Genomic DNA, 25205 nt, shown 5'->3' with positions numbered 1-25205 from the left:
TATGCAAAAGCTTATAAGTTTAATTAGGTCCCATTTGTTTATTTTTGCTTTTATTTCCATTGCCTGGTTAGACTGCCCTAGGACAACATTGCTAAGATTTATGTCACAGAATGTTTTGCCTATGTTTTCTTCTAGGAGATTTATCATGTCTTGTCTTATATTTAGGTCTTTAAGACATTTTGAGTTAATTTTTGTGTATGGAATGAGGAAGTGTTGTAAATTCATTGATTTACAGGCTGATATCCAGTTTTCCCAACACCACTTGCTGAAGAGACTGTCTTTTCTCCATTGTATATTCTTGCCTCCTTGGTTGAAGATTAGCCGACCATGGGTCTGTGGATTTATTTCTGGGCTCTCTGTTCTGTTCCATTGATCTGTATGTGTTTTTATGCCAATACCATGGTTTTTTGATTACTGTAGCTCTGTAGTATTGTCTGAAGACTGGGAGGGTTATTCTTCCAGCTTCTTTCTTTTTCTTCAGTATTTCTTTGGTAATTCTGGGTCTTTTGTGATTCCATATTAATTTTAGGATTATTTGTTCTAGTTTTGTGAAAAATGTCCTTGGTAATTTGATAGGGATCACGTTAAATCTGTAGATTGCTTTAGGTAGTATGGCCATTTTAACAATATTAACTCTTCCAATCCAATAATATGGGATAAGTTTCCATTTCTTTAGGTCATCTTTAATTTCCTTACTTGATGTTTTGTAGTTCTCTGCATATAAGCCTTTCACTTCCTTGGTCAGATTTATTCCCAAGTATTTTATTTTTTTGGATGCGATTTTAAAAGGGATTGTTTCTTTACTTTCCTTTTCTGATATTTCATTGTTAGTGTAAAGAAATCCAACTGATTCCTCTGTGTTAATCTTGTATCCTCCTACCTTGTTGAATTCTTTTATCAGCTCTCATAGTTTTTCTGTGGAGCCTTTAGGGTTTTCTATATATAGTATCATGTCATCCACATATAGTGACAGTTTTACCTTTTCTCTTCCAATTTGGATTCCTTTTATTTCTTTTTCTTGTCTATTTGCTATGGCTAGGATTTCCAGTACTATATTGAATAGAAGTGATGAGAGTGGGCATCCTTGTCTTGTTCCAGGTTTTAGTGGGAAGGCTTTCAGCTTTTCACCATTGAAAAGTTGTAGGTTTGTCATAAATAGCTTTTATTATGTGGAGATATATTCCATCTATACCCACTTTGGTTAGAGTTTTTACCATAAATGAGTGTTGATAACTTGCTTCTGTAGCAGCATTCTTTGTAAGTGCCATTTGAAAATATACTTAAATACATTTTGTAAATATATATACATACCTACTCACAGATAAAACTGTCTTTATCTTTGTGTATCTTATTTTTACCCAGGTGTGGAAAAAATCTCAGAACTGTTTAACCTCCTAAATTTGACTAATTTTGTGTTCATATTAAATTAAAATTGTTTTATTTTTCCAGGGAAAATGACAAGACAGACATGGATGTTATACGAGAAAATCATAGATTTCTATGGAATGAGGAGGATGAAATGGACATGAATTGGTAATTTTAGCCACGTGAGGAATAATGCATCAAATGCTATAGTCCTCTCTCCTCTGCTCTGAGTGTTTGCTTACCTTGTCAGCTGTCCAAAGCATTCAGCCCCTGCATAGGACAATTGTGAATCAAGAACATAAAACCATGCCTCAGATGATTGAATCTGGTTTGATTCTTTTGGTAATTTTTAGCAATTTGAACTGACTTCTCCTTGCTTGACTTTGTCATTAAAAAATAATTTATAAAATTTTTACACAATTGTTTATTGTCTTGTAATATGTTTCTTTTTAAATTTTAAAAATATTTTGGAAAAGTATAATACCTGAAAATGGTTTTAAAAAGTCAAACATTACAGAAGGTAAAAAGTAAAGAGTAGAGTCTCCTCATCTCTATCAGACTTTGAGTTTCCCTCCCTGAGAGACCCACTATTGATAGTGAATATTCAGATATTCTATACACATGTAAGTAATAGGCCTCTTTTAAAACATTTATATCATATGCGTTATTTATTTGACATTGCTTCCAAGTACCAAGCAGTGATTGAATTTCCATGTTTAAGATTTGTATTTTTTTTTTAATGGAGGGAGAAGAGACTTGCAAAGAAATACTATGATAAATTATTCAAGGAATATTGCATAGCAGATCTCAGCAGATACAAAGAAAATAAGGTATGCCTTCCGAATATTTATAGAAGAAATTTATTATTCATGTACAGTATTACTTTTTAATGTACTCTTGTGCCCCACCTTATTCTTTTAAAGATGCTAATTCAAGTCTAGGTTGTCCTGCATCTGTGAAGTTTCCGTTGGACCATTTAACCTCTTTAGCTATGAAACTTACAAAGGGCCCCTTAGTCAAGGGTGCCTCTTTGTGAGCTGAGGCATGAACAGTCTATAGTTAAATACAAGTAGCTACTGGATCTTGTTTTATCCTGACTCTCGCAGAGCCTCTAGTGATTATAATGACTGGTTTGACACTGCAGCATTGATGTCTTATTTCACAAATGACACTTGAAGTTGATAGGCTTTTTTTTTTTCAAATTACCATTTATAGAGAAACAGATGCACATCTTCTGTTGTATAAATGTCTGTTCTAGTAAAATTAGCTCTTATCAGTGCCAGTTAATAATGGCAAATTTCCCTTCTGTCTCTACATCTTATTTTGATGAATATTAAAGCAATTTTTATTCCTATGTTAAATTTCATATTTGTAGCTAGAGAAGATGACCAAGGAACAGATGATCTCAGTTTGAAATGGGAGGGGAGGGAATGTTGCATAAATCTGTATGTTTTGCATAATGTACATTTGTATTAAGAAAGACAACTATTTAAAAAGTTATCTTAGAGTTGTTTATCATAAGAATTTCTTTTTCACTTAAATAGTTAAATCTCAGACCTTCATTGCTTGAATAATGTTTTCAGTAGTCCCTTTTATATGTGGGTTGCTTCACAATATTCTTAAGGATAATAATAGTGTCCATTTTTATAACCTTGTTTACAAATTCATGCACTTGGTGTATCCCAGAGAGTTCCTCAGTTTCTCGTGAACTGGCTCTCATCTCTGGGATAGTTATTGACCGTATCAAATCCAAAAAGCACCAAAGCAGTTGGAGGTTCTTGAAGTTATTATACTGAAGCTTAAGTCTTTCTAGAAGCATAAAACAAAGCAGCTTTTTCAACCCTGGTTCATTGGTTAATTGTTTTCCAGTATTTATTGAAGACTGGGCTTGGTGAGCTGGGTTAAAACATGGTGTCTGCCCTTCAGAAAAGAACTACAGTTGAGGGAAGAAAGTAGACATAAATAATTAAATATTTGTATTCCCCATTTATAAAAACCCAGTATATTATTGAAACTCACACTCTAACGTGCATAATCGTGAAACAAATTATATTTTCCTATTAGAACATGATAAGTTAGTTAGATACAAAGTAAGTGCAAATGAGAAATCAGATGTGACTTGCCTGTTTTGAGAACAGATACTAGAGAAATAGGAAATACAGCGAGAGGGGGAGTTTTGAAAAAGACTTTTCTAGAGGAGTTTAACATTCACAGCAAAATTGAGGGGAAAGTACAGAGATTTCCCATAGTAGCCCCTGCCCCACATATATGAGAGGGATCATTTTGGGAAAGATAACGACTTTTTTAGCATGCCATGTTTGAGATGTTGGAGAAAAAATAATGTCTTCGACTTTTTTCTAGGATGCATTTTCTCATAGTTCTACATACACAAAGAGTGTTTTATTCATTTTTAGTTAACCAGCTCCTAGCTCAATGCCTAATATAGGTAGTAGATACTTAGGGCATTTTTAGTGAATTTCAGCTTTTGTCCCACACCCCCATTTCCTTCTTTGTTGCTTTTTCCCTTTCATCACTGCAAATTTGGTTGGACCATTGTATCAGTTTGGGTTAGATTCAGCTGCAGGGACCAGCAAGCACTCCCAAGTAACAGTGGCTTGAATGAGCTTCCTTGTTTTCCTTTTACATTAAAGTTCAAATAGATGGCCATGGAACTTTGTTGTGTCAGAAAGTCAGGAGACTTTTCTCTTACTGCTTGTGTGTGTGACCTTTGTGCTAGAGGGTAGAGTAAGAAGAAGAGGAAGCTAAGCCCCAAACCCTGAGTAATTCCAGTGTTTAACCAATCCACAGGAAAATATGTCAGGAAAGAATAGAAAAACATACTGAGACAAAACTTCTATGCAGTCTTTAGTAGGACATATTGTAGTTGTTACATTTCTTATCCCATTATAAGACTGCAACCTTCTTGGTGACAAGCATTTATTTTAATAATCGCTTTATACCTTCAGCTGAGCGCCATGCCCAGTAAATTATTGCTTAATAATTATTTGTTGAATAGATTAATGAATGAAAGAAAAAGTTTGGACACTATTGCTGTACACATTTGACTGCACTTCAGTGGACAGCCCAGCATATGTTGGATGGCAGACAATCCTCACATACATAAGTGAGCTTAAAAATAGAATTAAACACTTATTTTGAATTTTTTATTTCTTTTTTTCCTAGACTGGTGGATTTTATTTTCATTGGGTTTTAATCAGAATATTTTTAAATATTTTGAGCCCTCATTTGCATTTAAAATACAAAATTGACTAATTCAAGTAATAGATGATTTTAAAATAAAATAAAAATAAGCATTGAACACTTAACTGAATTCTGTTAATTACAACAACCTATGAGATTAGGATTTTTATACGTAAAAAGGAAATGGACTAAGAAGTTAAGTAACTTTCCCAAGCTCACAGAACTAGTATGATAGAGCTTGCATTGGGTCAGCATCATTCTAGAGCTGAGCTTTTAACTCTTATGGTAAACTGAATAGAAAACTAAACCATTTACTAAAGTTATAGTAATTTAGCATATGAATATGAATCTTAAAAGGCAGTGGAGGAAAACATTTTATCATTTTAACATTTTATCATTTTTAGTGAGAAAGCAAATACAGTTGACCCTTGAACAAGCGTGGATTTGAACTGAGCAGGTTCACTTATATATGCGTGATTTCTTTCACTGTTACATTCCACCCTACTAAGTGATCTGCAAGCCGTGGATATGAAGGGCTAAGTGTAAAGTTACACTTGGATTTTCAGCTGCGTGGGGGTCAGCACCCCTAGACCCTTTGTTGTTCGAGGGTTAGCTACAAAGTAATGTTTAGGAATCTCAGAAGGAAATTTAAAAACTTTCTACTTGCAGGCTCCAGATTGATGCTATTGTTCTTTCCTATTCATTACAATGCTGTTACTGTGGGAAAAGAGCCATATACAAATGAGTGGGTGTGGTTGTGGTCCAATAAATCTTTATTTATAAAAATAGTCAGCAGGCCCCTGGACCATTGTTTGCTATGCACCAGGTAGTATTTTAAGTACTTTATATCTATTATCCCATTTAAACCTCTTAACCCAAAGAAATAGGTACTCATATTATCTCCACTTTACATAAGAGGAAACCGAGACAGAAATGGAGTAAATAACTTGTTCAATATTATACAGCTGTCAAGTGGTAGAGCTAAGACGTAAACCCAGTCTAACTCCAAAGACTGCACTCTGTTGCACTATAGTATACTGTCTCTTTACTGTACTATAGCTTTTTTTTTTCCTGTGATTGTCATAGAATAGGATTTTTTTTATTAATTTACATATCTTGCATTTGGCGCCTATAACTTTTAATAGGGCATTTAAATGTTGTGAAGATTGTTCCTTAACAAAGAAGTTGGTAATAGTTCAAATGTATTTTTAAGTGTCTAGACTCCTATAAGGACAGAAAAAGATATCATGATGGGATTTAGGTCTACTTTTTAGATTACTGAGTGTCATCATGTCAATTGTTGACTCCATGTTAAGATTTATATACAATTTAAGTAATGTTTAAATTTACCCTGGCATAGATGTAATTTTTTTTTCTCGTCAGTTTGGATTTAGGTGGCGAGTAGAAAAAGAAGTGATTTCAGGAAAAGGTAATTCTTTTTTTAATTTTACTTTTTAATAGGATAAGATTATTTTGTTATATTATTGAATTGAAGTCAATGGGTAATATTATTCCTGATACATACAATAAGTAATTATCTATAAAATACAGAGTAAAATTAGAGAAGGTATATTAATGATATGTTGCTAACAAAGGTCAAAATATAATGTGTTAGTGATTTTTACTTTGAGAATATTCTATTGAGGATAGGTAGAAAATGTTTAAAGAGTTAAAGATTTTACAGCAAGGAAACTATCAACAGATGAATATTGACTTTTTCTTTCTATCATTTTTTGGAATAATGAGTTGGTATTGCTGCATTCCAGTCAAATCCACAGTTTTAGAAATTAAACTACTTGGAACCTAATAGAATTTTTAGAGAGGCTAGTTCTTGTTTTATGGAGTTACTGAGTTTAAGCCCAAATACTTAGATTAGCAGCAAAAGATCAAACATTTGGTAGACAGTCAGTAAATGCTTTTTCTATGCATTGTGATCTCTTCATGAAGTTTTTTTGAAACTTTAATATCTCTGTACTATCTCATGCCATAAAATTAGTTGTTTATCGGTAATTGCATTTTTAAGTGTTAATACTTCTAAACACTACATGGGAGTGTTAAGGAAATAATTTTAAACTGATAACTTAAAAAATCTTCTAAACTGAAAATAAAGGTTTCATTTAAAATGATTAAACATTTATGGTATCAGTGTGGCTTATATACATCTTCCGTAAATTAGATGTCTATGTCAGTTGTGAAATTGGATATGCAGTAAAAAAATTAATAAACAGTAGGATTTTTTTAAGGTAATAAAGGATCAGCCCTGAAGGTACTAGAGGAGAAGGAAAAAGAATAAATTTAAAGCTACTTTTAACATATCGTAGTATAACATTTTAGTTTGTTTTTACCTAAAACAATGAGGAATGTTGAAATGTCTCATAATTTTAAAATTTTGTACTTTTATAGAATGGAATTTTCAAGTGGTGGTAAATAATGCTGCCTTATAATAAAATTGATGGACATTCTCTAAATTTCTATAATTGAAAGAAAGGATTAGTTGGGAAGGGAAGAGAAAGCTATTTGCTGTGATTTATGAAGTATAATCTTATTGCTATTTTAACAATAGAGCCATTACTAAACGTGCACAGATTCAGTAAAGTATTCATTTGGAATGAGTTTAAAAAAAATGCCGATTTAGAAAAGTTACCAGCCTTTGGACTGATAATTTTCAAAATTCGTTTTGATAATCTCTTTTTTATGAAAAGTTCAGGTGTGTTCCTGTTGGTGTAAATTATTGAGATATAATTTTTCTTTTAGTTTGTACAAATAAATTTGATCTCTTTCTGTCGAAGTTACTAATTGTAGAGTAGTTTCTTTTTTCTTTTTTTCTCTTGGATCATCAGTACTCTTGCGGAAGGTTTTGATACACAGTGGATATGGTAATACTTCATTGATTTTAGCGTCAAGTGGTTCTAAAATTTAGAGCATCAGATTTGATTACTTATTCTACATAATCTTAATGGTAGCATTTTTTTAAACTTTTTTTTTTAATTGAAGTGTAGTCAGTTTACAGTGACAAAATGCTAACATTTTAAAATGTACTTTAAGCACCATTTTATGCTGGTACTTAAATTCCATTATGTTAATGCTTAAAAATAGCAATTCTAATCCATTTTAATATTATTAAATAGAAAAGGATTCACCTTGGTATAAGGTATGTACTTTGGAAAATATGTTTATTCTTTTAGCGTATTAGCAAGTACTCTTTTTAAGTACTCTCATTTTCTAAAGTGTAAGATTCTCTAATAGGGAGTCACTGAAACTGTATCTAAATACGAAGTCCATCTATCGAGTAAGAAATCTGGAACCGATTTTTTTTTTAAAACAGTTCATTCAGCAATTTGATTTAATTGTTGAATGTACTATAATTATCGTGTTCAGTTTTTTAATGCTGACTATAGAACTATGTATGTTATGGATGTGATGTACGTATGTTAAGAGTAAATTTCAGAGATAGTTCCAGGTTATATAGATAAATATTGTCACCAACCATCATAGCTAATATTCCTTCCTTTATTTGCAGGCCAGTTTTGCTGTGGAAATAAATGTTGTGAGAAAAAAGAAGGCTTAAAGAGTTGGGAAGTTAATTTTGGTTATATTGAGCATGGTGAAAAAAGAAGTGCACTTGTTAAATTAAGTAAGTTTAACTTTAGATAGGATATGATTGATTTCTTCAAAGTGTAGCTAGTAATTTAGATTTTAAAATAAGTGGGCTAATTTAAGATTAAATTTAAAAATTGTAATGTACCTTCCAAAAAGTGCTCTTTTTTTCTCAGAGCTTCCTAACGTTGCAAAGAACTTACGAGCCTAAAACTTTTATATTTTCAACATTACGGTGACATTTAGGTGAAACAATCATAATGCCAAATGCAAACGAGTAATTTGTAAAGTGAAAACCTCTTTCCATTAACTTCGAGAATGTCACCAATGCAGAGTGAGATGCAGAGTATAAGGAAAAGCAGTGTAAAATCTCACATTACCTATTAGCCATCTTGTTATGATGTGGATAATAAATAAATACACTCTTTGTGTCAATAAAGAAAAAATTTTAGTAAGGCATATTCTTGATATCTGTCTTAAAAGTTTTGGGTTATAACCCAGAATATAACAGTTTCTCTTAATATGCATGTTTTAGAATCTGTTGCTCATTCTGTTTTTTTCCTAAGCTAATGTGTCAGCTTCTCTGCAGCATGTTAACAGCCTTCTCTGATTCCTAAATAAATGTGCCCTTTAAAGTTTTCTGCCCACTCCAGGGAGAAGTCAATTTCCTGGTATGCTACTTAACTCACACCTAATGAGGGCTGGTTTCTCAGTGGCTCCTGGAAGTGCTATTGAGGAATAGTCAGCTGGGGTGAATTGAGATTAAAGTCAAAAAGAGACCTCAATTGTGGGACTTTTATAAAAGCTCTTTTCCATTGGGAAATTCTAGAGTACTTCAGAGGAAATGACTGTACCCACACTATTGTCGTTAGGTATCTTTGATGTGAGATACACATTAACGCTACCTATGAAACAGTATGCTTTTAGAATAAATTGACAGCACCATTTTCTAAAGTAATGTCAGAGTATGTTCAATTCCTCAATCGTTCTAATACAATTTTTACTATATGGATGCATTTTTTGAGGTGGAGAGAATAAGATTGTTTTCTTCAGATTATTTGTTTCCCCTCTTAATGTAAAGGAATGTAAGGAAAAATGACAAATTTATGATATCACAAGTAAAGTAGCAGTACCATTATTCAAATTTAGCAATTCAGTGATGTTACTTTTTTTTTTTTAAGGATTATGTCAAGAATGCTCCTTCAAATTAAATTTCCATCACAGGTAATACTATCTTTTAAAATGCTGTTGTTAATTTGAGTAGTCTTGGGCATAGTCACTTACTTGCACTGGATATCTAAAGTAGACTTGAGTGGTTAATGGTTTAGTTGATAGTATATAAAATCCAGCATGACTGTATGACCACATAAACCAGGGAACTGGACATTTGCCATGCCTAACTTTAGCGAAGCAGTTTTAAATGTGCAGGCCTGTGCAGAGTGGTAGGTGCTAGAATGTTTAGTTTGGAGTCAATGTTCAGATACCATAATATTCTTAGAAACTATTGTGAAGCAGGTTTTCATAAAAAATGATTCCTATGTCTCGTTTAAACAGTGTTCTAATTGGAGTTTGTCATTCTTATGAAAGAATATACCTCTGTCCTCATTTCAGATATTAACAGCAGGCGCCTTTTGAATGAACTAGAATATATCTGCCATACTGAGTGGGGGGGAGGGTATCAATGTTCTGTAGTGTGCAGTATATATAAGATAATGGGCTTAAAAATCAGACCTCTTGTGTATTCATTCCTATCAGTTACTCCACTTACTAGTCATCTTCTTGGGCAAGCTTCTTAACCTCTGTAAGACTCAATTCTTATCTCTAAAAGTGAGGATCCTAGGGTTATTGTAGGGATTAAACAAAAATGTTTATGAAGTGCTCGACACAGTGCCTGACATATGGTAAGTCAGGCATAATGAAGTCCCTGGCATTGAAGATGTACAGACAACCTGTGTGACCTGGCATGATTGTGGTGGTGAAGTTTCATGTCCTGAATAACACTTGAACATCTAATAGTAAGATTCTGCAACTTTGTAAAATGTATATATTAGTATATTAATTTAAAATCAGCAATGTTGTAAATGTGCCTTATCTAGTATTTTAGCTATTAAAAATAAATAATAAATTTTTAATTCTTAAAATTAGCAGAATTTTTTTAGATTACTTGAATAGCCTTTATTTCCCCTCTCCATCAGTAATGCTGAAAGATAGCAGAGATGTTTTTTTTGACCTTGAGTTTTGAGCTTCGTTTCAAAATAGAAATTACTCTCATGAGAGGTAAAAAGTGATTAGTCTAAAATAATATCGTAGTATTTGGTCTAAATATCTTAATTTGAAAGATCTGATAAAACGTTTCTTGAAAGTAATTCTCTCTGTTGTCTCTTCATCCTCTTTCCCAGTTTCAGTTTCAGCATTATCACCTTTTCCTATTTAGAGTTTCTTTTCTTAACCAGTTAAAGTCAATTGCTTGCCAGCTATGGTACTGACAATCTTGTAAACCTGGCCTAGAAGAGATAAAGCTATAGCAGTAAAAGGATAAGTGATCTAGAATAGACATATGAGTTATCAATAAGCCATTCCATTCTCATTCCATTATATCTTTACTGTATTCCTGTATTCTTAAGAGAAGAATTTTCTATTTATTGGTGGTTTAGAATTGTTTCAATGGTTTCTTGTTTTATTTGTTTTTTCGAAGTATAGGTAGATATGAATTATGTGGAGGGAAATGAGATTTGTTTTTGTAATTTTGTAGAAAGGCTAAACAGTAGAATATAAAAAGGAGGAAATGAGTAAAACTATGACTTATATTTACTAAGGTTTATATACAGAATGTATAAAAAATAATTCTTTGTCTCAGAGTGTTCAGGCTTCATAATCTTGTAGATTTATCTTAATATACTAACAATACATTTACAGACTCATTTAAGGGTTCCTCACAATGTATATTACATTTTAAAAATAAGTGATTTGATTAACTGATTTGATTTTTTTGCCCATTGATTTTTATTTTTTGGAAATACCAGTTGAAAAAGTTAACTTTAATTTTATATTGTTCAACATAAAGGAGAAAAGAAGTCAAGTCAAAAAAAAGAAAGGATAAAACCAAAAAAGATTGTGAAGAGTCATCACATAAAAAATCCAGATTATCTTCTACAGAAGAAGCCTCTAAGAAAAAGGATAAAGGTAAAAGGGAACTAAAAATGTAATATTTACTCATATTTCTGGACAAGAAGCATAATCTCCATATATCTCAAATATAGAATTTACTTAGTGAATGCGTTTAGAATTCTGTTTTATAGTAGTTGAAAGGAAACTGATTAGAGAATTTAGATATGAATTTACAGTAACTTACAGGAGTTTAAAGAACAAGGTTGGTTTTGACTCATTTTTGGTAGATAATATAATATTGGAACAGCATTCTAATACCTGGTTTTGTCACTTATAGACTTGCTACCTTGAGCAAGTCACTGAACTTCTTGAGTTTTTCTTTCCTCATATACGTAGTGGTGATGTGAATACCTGGCCTGTGTGCTGCTGGTACTTACTGTGGAGAATTAGATAAGACTGAAAGGCACTTTGAACACTTTATAAATCAGTACATAATCTATAAGTCCGTATAAAATTATAACACTGATTTCAATTATTATGATCCGTGTGATTTTCTCACTAGCTTATGAGCTTTTTGAAATGATAGAGATTGACATATGTGTGTCCTCAGAACCTGACATGGTGCTGTGCACATATAATTAATAAATAATTATTAAATACAAATCCAAGTCAACGACTTACTTCTTTCTCAGCAGTCCTTAAGCTGTCTAAGCCTTAAGTTTGTATGTGTAAACTGGTCATGATAATTGCACCTACCTCGTAGGATTCTTCAGAAGTTGAAATGAGATAATGCATGTAAACAGTTTGCATAGTACTTGGCACATAGTTAGCTGTTGTGAAGGTTACTGCTAATTGCTTATCCAGTCCATAATAGAGTCAAACTGACTTATAACTAGAGTGAACCAGACTTAAATTAGGTAGATAATGGTAGATTGAATTAGGTTCTGGCCAATGTTACCTAATACTTGGACAGGAGAGGGCTCCCTTGCTCCAGCTATAAAGATCATTAGCTATGTTCCATTCTTATGTGTATTTTTTGCTGCTTACATGTCACAGTATATTCAAGTGTATGGTATCACCAAGTTTTAGCCTTGGTAAAATTGATAAGATGGTTAGAGGAAAATACTGATTTTTCGGTATTTGAAGCAGAATGCCTTTTTGTCTCTAAATCATGTTCTAACTCCAAAATAAATTTTAATTAATAAATCTGAAAATCTCATGTAAGATTTTAAAATTTTTTATTTATCCTTGTGTGCCAGTAAAATACTTAATGAATCCTATTTGAGAGTTTTGTAGCATTCAGTTTTGTTGTGTTTATGTCATCGTATGATACCTTGTTAATCATTGCTTATTCAAATTAAAGAAGAACTAATCCCTTTGCTGCAAAAATTCATTCATTACCTTCAAAACAGGTAATTAGGTAGCTGGATACTTGGGATTAGGAATGGAGTTGTCCCCTCAAATTATACGTACATGCGTGTAATCTTCCTTATAGATGTTTTTCCTTTATATTTCAGTAGATGACGCTCTTGTCACCCTAAAAACTAATACCAGAAATCTGGAAATTATCCTTGATGCCTTCTTTTTTCTCATTATTTATGTAAATCCATCAGTTTTACCACCAGGATATATTTCTCTATCCTCTAGTTCAAACAACCATGTCTTCTCATCTAGGCTACTGCTGTATTATCCATACTAATTCCACCACTGTCTTGTCATCCCACCTCCCTCCCCTGAATCCATTCTCCATCTAGCAGTGATTTTCTGTTGTTTTTAGCATATAACCAACTTCTGGACAAAGCCCAAAGGCTCTGTATGATCCAGCATGCAAGGCTTGTTTCTCACTACTCTCCACCTCCCTTTCGCACTCCACCCACATAGCCTTTCTGTTTCTGGAAAATGTCAAATTTGTTTCCATTTAGGGACCCTGTAGATGCTGCTGCCTCTCTCTCTAAAACCCCTGGTCCCATCCTAACTCATCCTTCAGGTCTAAACTTAAATGTTACTTCCTCAGGGATCCTTTCCTGACTCTGAATCTAAGTTAGGACTCCTATTTATAATGCTGTCACAACCCTGGAACTTTCCCTTCATTACACATATGACAATCATATCAAAGCACAGGAGGGCAGGGATTCTATCTGCTGTGTTCATTGCTCTAACCCCAGCATCCCACTGGCACATGTTAGGCATAAATAATAAAGCATGAGAAAATGAAAGACTTTGAAGATTGTTTCAGGGCAACTTTAAAGATAGAAAACCGAAGCCAAGTAGACTAGAGACATCTGTTTCTTATGTATTCTTTATTCAGAGTACCTTTGATTGCAGGGAGTACAGGATATATTTCTTTTTTTTTTCCCTAAGCTTCTCTGGTATAAAGCAGAAAATGACAATATTTTAGCAAACTTCTAGGAAGACCATGTAGAACTCTTTAATGTCTTCTTAAATGGGATCATCTGGAACTAGGTTGATCTTGATGTCATACTTTCTTGCCAGGCCACCTTAATTTGGCCCAGACTTGAATAGTAATTAATAAATGCTTAATATCTCAGCTACGTTTGGACTGTTGACATTCCTCAAAATAATCTGCTTTCTTGATTTTCTATCTTTTTGACCTCTCCTCAGCCTCTTTTGATCATAGTTCCTCCTCAGTCTTACCCTTAAATGTTGGAATTCCTCAGGACTCTTATAGAACTTCTCTTTTTTCTCTCTGTTCTACCTGTATGATCCCATTTATTCCCATAGCCTTGGGTTGCCATCGTACATAATGTTAAATAAGTGGATGGATGGATAATTGGATGGATAGATAATTGGATGGATAACTGTATGTCTAGATAGCTGAACGAATTGGATAGATGCTGTATAGTGATGATTTTTAAAGGTACTCTAACAGATCTTCAGTACTCTTCTCTTTCCATTTCCCTCTCTTGGTAACCATTGTAGAACTGAAAACATTTGTGTTATGACATAGTTTTTTTTTTTTAATTACTGAGAATTCTCACCTGTATATGATCTTCAAAAAAGTATTAAGAAAAACAAATATGTATTTGTAAACTGCTTTCAGAAATTGAACATCTATAGATAAAATATTGGTTATACTGCAGCTGATCTATGAGGTTTTTTCCCCCTGGCAACATGAGAGTTTTTTAATGTGTTCATTATTTTTTAAGTTTTATGCTAGATATTCCAGGCTGTATGAGAGCATAAAATACCCCTGCCTAAAAGAACCTAACATTTTAATTCTGGCAGTAAGTCTAAGGAAAATGAAAGGTTATATGACAGCAAAGCACTTTCCTGTAGGACTGTAAGGTAACCTCTAGACTATTGGAAAGAATTCTGGTTACAGCTATGGCTATTACACCACTGCAGGAGGATTCTTGACAAAACAATGTTGTTGTGTTTTTTCCAGCACATTCATCCTCAATGAAATCAGAAACTTCTATTAACAGTAAGTATCATTTAGTAAAAATATATAGACTCATGGTATTTGCAAATTTGCAAATTGTGACTTGCTCTGATGTAAATTATTTTTTGTTTTTGTACTATGTGAGAAAAATCATAGAAAAAAGACCAAAAGTTTATTTCTTCCCCAAATTAGAACATTGGAAAGTTTCTTATTTTAAGTATAGAAGAGCATAAATTTTTGTTTTCAGTAAAAATACACATTTTAATTTCACATTGTAGAATGTGAAGGAAAACAAACAGGGATGAGGTTGGGGTGCAAAGAGAATTGGGGAAGTGGATTAAAATTTAAGAAATGTTGCTTATATGACCCAAGACTGAGTTATCTCTGTCATTTGGTGACTTTGATAAAATTAAATATGTGGTTTGTATACAGAAAGCAAAATATTAGCAACTGTTTGCTACTGGTCAGTTTTTTGTAAGTCCTGTAGTTTTCACCAGATTGGATTTCATTGAATATTTGCTACAAATTTTATAATTTTTTTCCTGCAGCATTCCAAAAACTATTTACAATGACTTACAAAGATATGTACAATAAAATAAGATTTTTTTAAAGGTAAAACAGAGTAATGGAAAAATAAGAATAGCAAAGTAAAGCTAGAGGTAAAATTAATACAGACAAATGTTTACCAAAAAGTCTTGCATAATTGCAAAGGTAGGTCACAAATTTGTCACTGTTCTTCCTAACAACCAAACCAAACAAAACACTGGTAGAATGATTAATTGTACCCATGCAATATTAAAGAGAACTCGCAGGGTGCTCAGCTTTTTCCAGGCAGAGTTTTGAGAGCAGAATCTCCTGTGGGTTTATAGAAGAGGGCACCATTTGTGATATAACGAACAGTAGCCTTTGAATCTCAATAGTAATACAGTGTTGAATTTCTTGAAGACCTTGCAGTAGATAGACTTAGGGTCTGATGATAAAGTATATTTCAGTAGCATACCTAATTTATAATATCTGGACTTATTTTATAAAAATTCAGAGATTTGAGACTTCTAGGCTTACTTGGAAATTTATAGATTTAAGAATTAAATTGTTTCTCATTTTAAAGTAATACATATTATGGCAAACTTAGAAAAATACTCCAGATCCCACCATTCAAATTAAACATGATTAGCATTTTAGTATAACTCTTCAGGAGAATTTAAGTATTCAGTAATCAGAAATTTCGCACTGAAAAAAAAAATTTAAGGTATTTACTGTTTAAAAATACAGTGAAGAGGGAGATGTCAGTGGAGGTATTCCTCTAGTTTAGGAATACAGCATATTCCTTATAAATTATTTTACTTATACCAATTTTGTTTTCAACACATTTAAAGCGTCCTAAAGCACTGACACTTCCTTTCTACCCATGTGAATCCTAATCTATCAGTAACTTCTTTTTCTAATTTAGGTTTAGTTTTCTGACAGTTTGTAGAACATAGCCAGGCATGAGATGATAGACTTACGCTATCTGGAGATGGGGTAGTAAGTATATATATTTTTAGAAAGCATGCACAGGTTAAAATGGGAAATTTTATTTACCTTTTACCTGTTTCCAGCTATCCATTGCAGTGAGAGGTGTGAAGACCTATTTAATGTGGGGAAAACATTGCCCTTTTCCAGTTCCAGTTTTTCATTGTTTAAAAATCTTTTGGGGAAAGGTCTTGACTTATTTATATTCATTCTTTCATTTCCTCTTCCATCATTCTCCCTCCCACTGTCCTTCCCCCAGCCCTCTCAATCCTCCCCCTTTTCCCAGCAATAGACCCTCCTCAGCCAGGTCAAACTTCTAGTGGTAAGTAGGGGAGAATACTATACCCAACTTGAAGAACCTCTGGCTTAGCTTGGTTCTTGAAGTAGAACCATTTCGGGTAGGAGACATGTACCTTATTATGGTATGCCAAACCCAGGTATCTTCTTAGGTGGTCTTGGCAATTTCAGAACTCAAGTTTTGCTTTTCTGTATTTCTTTTCCATTTGGATAATATCCAGTTACCCTCTTACCCCATCTAACAACATATGGATTATTAAATCCAAATCCATAAAGAAAAACCCAGTTTGTATGGGGAGAAAGAATTTTAACTTGCATTATTTGTCAACCACAATGGCAAGTGGTTTATTTCATTGCCTTACAATGGCAAGTTGTGTACCTCATTTAATCTTAGTAATGGGCATGTAATATCCCATTTTGCAGACAAGAGAACCAAGACCCAGAGAATTTACATAAATTCCTAAGGTCAAATAGTTGGTTAATAGCAGAGCTGGTATAAACACAGGTTTATAACTCCAAAGTCTGTACCTTTTTACCTCTATCATCAGTAACTCTTCATCAGTGGATCAGATTAAGTCCATTCTTTGTACTCTAATTTTGGCAGACTGACTGTACAAATCCACATTAAATGATTTGATCTGTCTGTGTCTCACTTCTGTCTGTAAAATGGGTGTAAAGCGACTATTGGATTATTATCAGAGTCAAATAACATAATGAACATGTAAAGCATGTGTCTGACATAAAGTAACTCCTTGATAACCTTGTAGCTATTATTGTAACAAGAGAAAAAGAAGATTCTGGACATTATAAACAGATTTTGTGTTTGTTTTCTAGAATTGGTCAGATCCAAAGTTAAGTCTTTAGACGTGCCCATTTGTTGGCATAATTGGAGACTTGCCACTTCTTCAGTAGGCCAAGTTACTTAGGTATCCTATAATACCTAGAAAAAAAAATAAGATGATAGACCTGCTTTCATTATTCAAAGCATGCAGGGAAAATGATGTGCAGTTTGCATTACATTCTGAAAGGAACGTTGAAACTTAAAGCAGGTCAAGAATAGAACAAAGTGGTGTCAGAACTTGAAATTTGACAAGAAGGTTGAAGGAACCGTTGATGTTTAGCTTAGAGAAAGGTGAAGAGGGAAGGGGTAAGGAGACAGACATGGAAACTGTAGATATTTGCAAAACTGCTACTATGTAGGAGACTTATTTTTGGTGACTGGTTGGCAGAACTAGAGTCTGGATAAAAATAACTAGAAAACAGATTTTTGCCTTAATTTAGGGAAAATCTTGTCAATTAGGACTATCCAAAGAAAGGAATGAAGGAATGGGCTGCTTCAGGCAGTAGTGAGGTGTTCAAGCATAGATGGACAGCCACTTGTTACAGAGGTGTTGCAGTAAGATAAGGGTCAGACCTCCAAGCTCCCCTTCCAACACAGAATCAGTGTCTTAAATTCTGATCCCCACTTGTCAGTTACTACTGTGTAGATTTGACAAGAGTACTGGTTTGTATTGCACATTCTTATTGTTATTTCCTTAGCGACACCCTTCCCACCTCTGGCAGGTTGTAGCAGTTATCAGAGAAATGATGTGAGATTCTGTCACCATCAGGGAAGTAGGTATTTAGATTTATATTTAGGTATTACAGATTCCTGAGATTGTAAGGAACTTAAAGATCATATAGTCCAATCTTGTAGATTTGATCCTCTTAGAATATTTGGCCACTTTTTCAGCATGTTCTCTTTCAGAGAGAGTTATTTTGTATTGTTATTCTAAACTTGTCTTTTTTAGTAAAACTGGATTGTCTGGTATCAGAAAACTGGTGGAGGAAAGCTGGCATGTGGGAAGTACTCTTGAGAGGGAAGAAGAGAACAAATGGTTATAAGGCCTTTTGAAATTAGCTGCCCACTTTCAAAGGCCTCATAGGTTTCTTCTCTGACATCATTAACAGGATAGTTATAACGCTATAGTGATAACTTTTTTAGGCCTGATTAGTTTTTCTGTGCATTGTTTATCTCCGTGAGTTTTTATAAAAATAAGACTAGAAGACTTTTATTTTCCCTTTTCACATATTCAGTTTGGGACAGTGGCAGTTCCAGTGCTAGTGCTGGCTGTCACTGAGCAGGAATCTTGTTCCCAAAGCTTTATAATTTCATCATCTTTGTGTCTAGATCATTAGAAGTACAACCCCTCACTCCCTCCCCCTTTTTTTGGTGCCATTTTTCTTAGAATTTGAGCTAGAATAGATTCAGTTAGGACCAAAGTTCAGACTCACTGACTTAAGGACCAAAGTTCAACAGGGAAAAGGCTAAAACCGCTGTGGCAAATCAATAGTGTTTTATTTTTGTGTTGTGTTTAGCTAAGGGACATTCTGTGTTGACAGGCCAAATTTGTATCAGTTCTTTTCTAGACTAATGGTCATTATTGCAGAGGAATTATTTGCTAACATAATTACTTTGTAGCATGTAATTTTATTGTCTCATCATAGATGTTTCGGTATTTGATAGTTTTTTTGTTGGCCAATAAATATAGTATGATCCATTTGAAATATGTTTTGTTATATTTTTAAAAATAGAAGTATATTTTTTTTTACTGATCTTTGAAGGTAACACATGATCACTGTTTAAAATACAAAAAAATTGGAAAAACAAATAAGAGTAAAAATATCCGACCTATGGGTAATAAAACTTTTTATATATACACACACACACACACATATATCTATGTGTGTACATACGTATGTATAAATAATACTATATGTATATCTATATGTAGATATAGATAATGTTTTAACTGCAAATTGGATTATACTATGCATGCTTTCTATAACTTAAAATTTTGATATAGCATGGACATTTTTCTATGGTAATGTATATAGATATACTAAAGTTTTTATAACAGCTGTATAGTATTTATTGAACCAATCCTTTATCCCTAGTTGGTGGGGATTTTGGTTGTTTTCTTTTGTTGTTGTTATACAGTGAATATCTCTGTACATATATCTGAGGTGCTCATTTATTCTAAATAAATAATTAAATTTTTAAAAGTATTATTGCTGGTCAAAGGGTATCTACTTTTTCCAACTGATCTGTATTGCTAGACTTTCCTCAAGAAGAAAGATTTATAGAATTTTTACTCCTAACAGTGCATGAGAATACACTGACAAATATTTTTTCATAATTCAACTAGCTGGTCCTACATACTAGTTCAGTTCTTGAGGTCTTGATCCTAATGTAAACATACTCTCTGCAAAAATCTTAACCTGCATGTGTTTTGTACGAACAATAAAAAAGAAACTAAAGACAGCTATATTGCAAGAGATAATTCCTTTATAATACAGAGTTAATATTGGAATTGCTACTTTAACTCAGTGTAACTTATAGAAGTTTCCCATGAGACTTTAAATCCTTGGTATTTTTGCTGAGGCTCTTTGGTATATCTCAGCTTATTTACTTTTAAAAAGAATATATTGATCTGGAAAAGTGAATTAAATTTTCAGAGAGCCATAAAAGTTGAAGCTAAACTGCAGTTAAATCTGACATTAACTTAATTGCCTTGGTGGTTAGTTCAAAATGTGTTTTAAATGTAATATGCACATTTAAAAAAATCTCTTTTGAATGAACAGGAAACTCTGATGAGGAGGAAAGTACTTCAGAATCTGAACTTTGGAAGGGCCCACTACCAGAAACAGATGAAAAATCACAGTAAGTCCTAATATTAATAGATAATGCATACCTTTTACATCAGTTTGGGAAGCTGTGACCATAGCCATTCTTAATAACAGTTAATGAAGAACTTAACATCATGGATGTTTATTTAATGCCAAGGACCACCTAGCCTAGTAAGATCAGATTTTATTCCCATCCATTGTTTGTGGCCATAAATGACCAGCATGTCCAGCTCCCTTTTGATGAATAAATTTTCCTCAGTTCACCTTAACAGATGACCCCCTAGTCTCTGCTTAGATTCTTTTAGACAGTTGCTGTTTACTAGCTTCCAGAGCAGCCTGTTCATGATATTATGATTATCGTAAACCTGTACAGGGGAGCCCCTTGAAGATACATACAAGTGTAAAAGTTTTCTTGCCAACAGCCACCTTAGCCCCCAGAGACAGATAACTCATTGCATGCACTATTCTCTGCTACTGATTGGAAGAGCTGTCTGGATTTAACCGGGAATATTACCAGCTTTTGTTATATACTGCATATATGTTCACCACTTGAACTTTATCTGTTAAAAGAGGACAAAATAATACCTACTACAGAGAGTTTATTGTGAAGATTTAATAGAATAAAGAATATAGAGCACCTGATACAATACCTACCGATAGTAAGTGCTCAATAAATTTTAGTCCCATTTTGTTAGTCTCTAGGTGTATTGGTTCATAATAAGAAACCTGTTGAATCAATTATAATTCCCTAATTTAAAACAATTATAAAACATCTTGCTAATTATATGATATGTTCTCAGTGTAATAGAATTCAGGTGTATTGGAAAGTGTTTTTCTTGAACAAGATTACTTTTTTTCAGTGACCTTAACCTTTTTTTTTTTTTTCAGCCAAATAAAGAATTCCCATATTGAGTGGTCACTATAGATCAGATTATAAAAAAGTCATTGCTACCCTAGTCAAACTATTGACTGAACTTCCAACCATATAACTTGCCCTTTAAGAGCTACATAGCTGAAAATGACAGAGTAGGTCTTAGAGTCACCTTTTTTTGATAGTAAAGATACATGAGTAAATCCTAAGAGGGGTTTCATAATCCAGAACCGTTTGTGACTTTATAAAAACTTCACATCAGTTACTAACATCTAAGTCTACACAGAGATTCAGCTAATTTCATATATTTAAGTTCTTACTATAATTTAACAATTCTACTGCATTTTGCTATCATGTTAGGGAAAAGGGACAGTAGCATGGAGAATACCAAACTGCAGATAATTTTTAAATCAACTTTATCTAATTCTTTAATTTTTTAAAAATTTGAACGGGGTGTGATAGCTTTATGCATTCACAGTTATTTAAAACCAAATGATGGGGTCCCATTGTGAATCTCTGATCTAAAAGAACATTTTCTAAAGAGACTGGTAGACAGAATTTGTCCAACTTGATTTCCAGAGTCAGAAAAGCAACTGCATATACATTCAGTCCTTACAACAGCTCTGTGAGTAAATGTAATGTTCTTCATTTTATAGATGAGGAAACTGAGCACAGAGAAGTTAAATAACTTGCTCACCCAGCTAATAACTGACAGAGCTAGGACTTAAACACTGTCTGACTTGAAAACCTGTGCTATTTCCACTGTATCACTCTGGCTCCTAGCACTAGTATCTATTTAGTACTTTACAATTTTCATATTATTTTAACACATTATAATTTAATTTAATATCTCCTTTCAGAGTTGTGTTCTTTGTTTTAGGTATAATCTTTACTGCTGCAAATACATATTATTCTCAGAGTAATAAAAGCAAATTTTCCCTGTTCCTAAGGAGTAAGTTATATTTTTCCTTAGTTTCTTTTCCATTCACTTTTTGATCAGACTATAATTTGAAATGAGGATGAACAGAGTAAGTTATAAAGTCAACCAAAAAGTAAAGAGAAGCAATGACATTTCACAAAGTACTTTAAAGTAAAATCTTAGGTAAAAAATGTTTAGGGAGAGCTCTCATACTAACATATACAACATTTTAAATTTAATCAGTCTGGGTATAGTTATGATTATTTTAGAAGCCGAGAATTATTAGCTGAATCATGAGATATACTGAGATATAAAAGAATCAGCAAATATGTTAGATTAAACTTTTATTTTTATTAATTTTATTAATCTCATCTAATTTTTTTCTCTGTTGATTTTAATCAATATGTACAATTTTTCTTTTAAATAGGGAAGAAGAATTTGATGAATATTTTCAAGATTTATTTCTGTGAGATAAAGAGAGATGCCTACATTCTTTAATGTGAAAGTATACTTTGAACTTTTCACAAAAGTTTTATCTACAAGTTGCAACTTGAGTGGTTTCTCTTTGGAAATAAAAATCCAGCTACACTCAGGATGTCAGATGGTTTGGAAGTTTCCAGTTCTGTTGGAGACACTTTCCCTGTCCCTTATCTGTTTTCAATTGCTTATCTATGACTGTTCCATCTGCTCCTAGTGGGTGGTGCTAGTACACTATACAGAGATCGACTGTCCCTATATTTTTTACGGGTTTTTTTTTTCCCCTGCTGATTCATGTTTATCTTCCCTTGCCTCAGTTTAAATTATTAGGATTATTGTGGTCTCACAAAATTATAAAGTAGGTTAAGTATGTCTTCAGCTTCTTTCCTTTCCTTTGATACACTAGCAGCCCTCTTTTGAGTACCTATTTAGCTGCCTTTTTTTCCCTTACACTTCTCTTGCTTCCTTCTCGCCTCTGCCACTTAAGGGAGTTTGTTATAATTTGATTCCCCAGTGTATGGGTAACTTATAAAGTAAATTAATACTACAGGAGGCCGAATGAGATCCCAATAGTCTAAAACAGCAGACATGTTCACAAAAGTTCATGCAATAACGTAATGTAACTGAACAATACTGTTTGCATAGTTTCTCAGATTCAAGCATACAGATGTGGATACACTTATATGCAGAAATACATTATAAAATGTAATGTCTTAATTGGGATCTGTAACCCCCTCCAAGAGTCAATTGACGTGCGTCAGGAAATCTAAACACTCCTAGAATCTGTGTGTAAACTTCTGTGATTATTTGTGTTTTGAGGGAAAAGGTCTGTAGTTTTCATCAAATTTTCAAAAGGATTCATTGATTTTTTTTGAAAGGTCAGACCCATTTTTATAAAGAGCAAAGAGATGGCTACAGGAGAAGATACATGATTTGGTGAGTAAGAGAGGACCTGTAGATTCCAATTGTTTTGTTAAAGATATGCTATTTTAAATGACATTTTTAACTTGATTGATGTAAAATTGCAAAATAGGTAACTATAATCTCATGTTTTAAAATAGTATCAGATTTTCCTTTTATTAAACAGTTATTCATTAATTAAACAAATATTTATCAGGCTTCTATTACGTGTGGGGCACTGTCTAGGAAATAGTTACGTAATCATTTCTGAACTGTCAGAAAACAGTAAATCAGTGTTGGTTTATTAACCAACAAATAAGTAAACAATGCTTGTTGTTTTTTTCGGCTCACTACTTTTAGTGGATAAAAAAGAATCTTGATTTCTAAGGAAAAAATGTTGAAATGTCCAACAGCAAAACTGATACTAGTAATAAAATATATGTTGCTAAAACATTTTTATGATAAAAATATATTTACAGTTTAGTGGTCATCAGAAAATTCCTGCAAAATTAAGCAATGGCTAGGAAGAATATTTAAGGATCCTTTTAAAATAGATCCATATATTTGGTATTGCAGGTATGGTTTATGGACTTCAAGTTCATTTATAAATTTAGATCATTTTATCTAATAACATTTAATCCATTCTTACACAGTGGCAGGTAATGGGAGTCATTTTAATGGAGTCTTTAAGGCTTCAAGATGATGACTTTAAAGATTAGCTCTCCAACAGACCTATCTCTGGTTTGGGATATGAAGTCATGCTTTCTTATACTTGCTCTTAAGCAGAGTTCCTACTTTTGCAGACCTTCAGTGCTGGCCCATCTCTACCCCTCAGTTCATTTTCTAATGAATAAGAAGGGGAAGTTGTTTGAGCTGGTATTTTGGGGTCTGGAATTACATAAGGCTAAAGGAACAAAGTTTCTTCATACAGTTTCTAAAATAATCCTAGAAGCGGAGTTTCAGAACTATTTTAAGCAATGGAAATATGATGTACATGTATCACCCAAGTGATGACTTACATAGACAACATTCATTTGGGTGTGTATATTGAGTTTTTTCCTCCCTAAAAATATTTTACTTTCAGGCACTCCTCATTTATGCCTGTTTGTTATGACATTTATTAAAAATATTATTCATTCATGTTTACTGAGTGCCTGCCTTGTGCCAGGCCCTACCCTAAGTGTGAGCATGGAACTGTGAACAAAACATGACAAAAATAGACAAATCTTTCCTCTCATGGCCTTTACATTCTAATGTGAGAGGACCAATCTCATGATTCTAAGTACCTAACTTACTTGTAAAAATATAGCAAATGGTGATTTATTTATCAGCTGCTTAAAATTGAACACTATCTTCCGTATAACAAAACATCTGGGGTGCATAGATTGTCAGTCTATTAAAATTTAGATATATTTTATACAAAAATCTATGGTATTAACATTTGGTCTGTTTTTCTAATTTGGTCTGTCATATAGATAAGTAAAGAAAGAAATTTTAAGTTTCTCTGATGTTCGAATATGTACTGTGTAAGTAGAAGTAGTTGATCATCTTTAGTTTCTCTTGACAAGTCAGTGTTTAGAATGCTTGGTGGATAGTTCTAGTAATCTTTTTTTTAAAGTAATCTCTGTTGAAGTCCTAAACTGCTTTTGATAGTAAAGTTGTCACATACTCAAATCACATGCTTCTTAATATTGCAGAATATTTATTAGCTGAGTTAACTTGCATTAGGATTATCCAGGTACTGTCTTATAAACTGATAATTCTTTCAATGAGAATAATAGTTCTGAATGTAAGAATATATCCTTAGTTACACATAAAATTGATTTCAGACTTGGGGGGAAGTATTGGCCTAGGATGGTGACAGTGTTAAGCTGCAAAAGTTGGTG

The 25205-nt window shown here is 33.0% G+C and overlaps 1 protein-coding gene across 7 annotated transcripts in view; it reads left to right on the top strand.

The window, feature by feature from the left end:
• The window catches only part of LOC105084242 (protein FRA10AC1), a 74059-nt gene that overhangs the window by 46195 nt on the left and 2659 nt on the right, over nt 1-25205 (top strand). For 6 of the 7 annotated variants that reach the window (XM_064488233.1, XM_064488231.1, XM_064488229.1 and 3 more), the window contains 9 exons: nt 1450-1533; nt 2111-2195; nt 5950-5995; nt 8087-8200; nt 9345-9387; nt 11228-11346; nt 14678-14716; nt 20108-20186; nt 22370-22549. In XM_064488233.1, coding sequence (XP_064344303.1) covers nt 1450-1533; nt 2111-2195; nt 5950-5995; nt 8087-8200; nt 9345-9387; nt 11228-11346; nt 14678-14716; nt 20108-20186; nt 22370-22412 — 652 coding nt within the window. In that variant the 3' untranslated portion in view covers nt 22413-22549. Of the gene's footprint in view, nt 1-1449; nt 1534-2110; nt 2196-5949; nt 5996-8086; nt 8201-9344; nt 9388-11227; nt 11347-14677; nt 14717-20107; nt 20187-22369; nt 23356-25205 lie in introns of those variants that run through there. The other variant, XM_031461411.2, reaches the window with a different exon arrangement.

The sequence above is a fragment of the Camelus dromedarius genome, chromosome 8 (genome assembly GCF_036321535.1).
Source record: "Camelus dromedarius isolate mCamDro1 chromosome 8, mCamDro1.pat, whole genome shotgun sequence".
Lineage (NCBI taxonomy): Eukaryota > Metazoa > Chordata > Mammalia > Artiodactyla > Camelidae > Camelus > Camelus dromedarius.
Note: the sequence above shows the minus strand (reverse complement) of the source record. Positions and strands in the feature narration are given on the sequence as shown.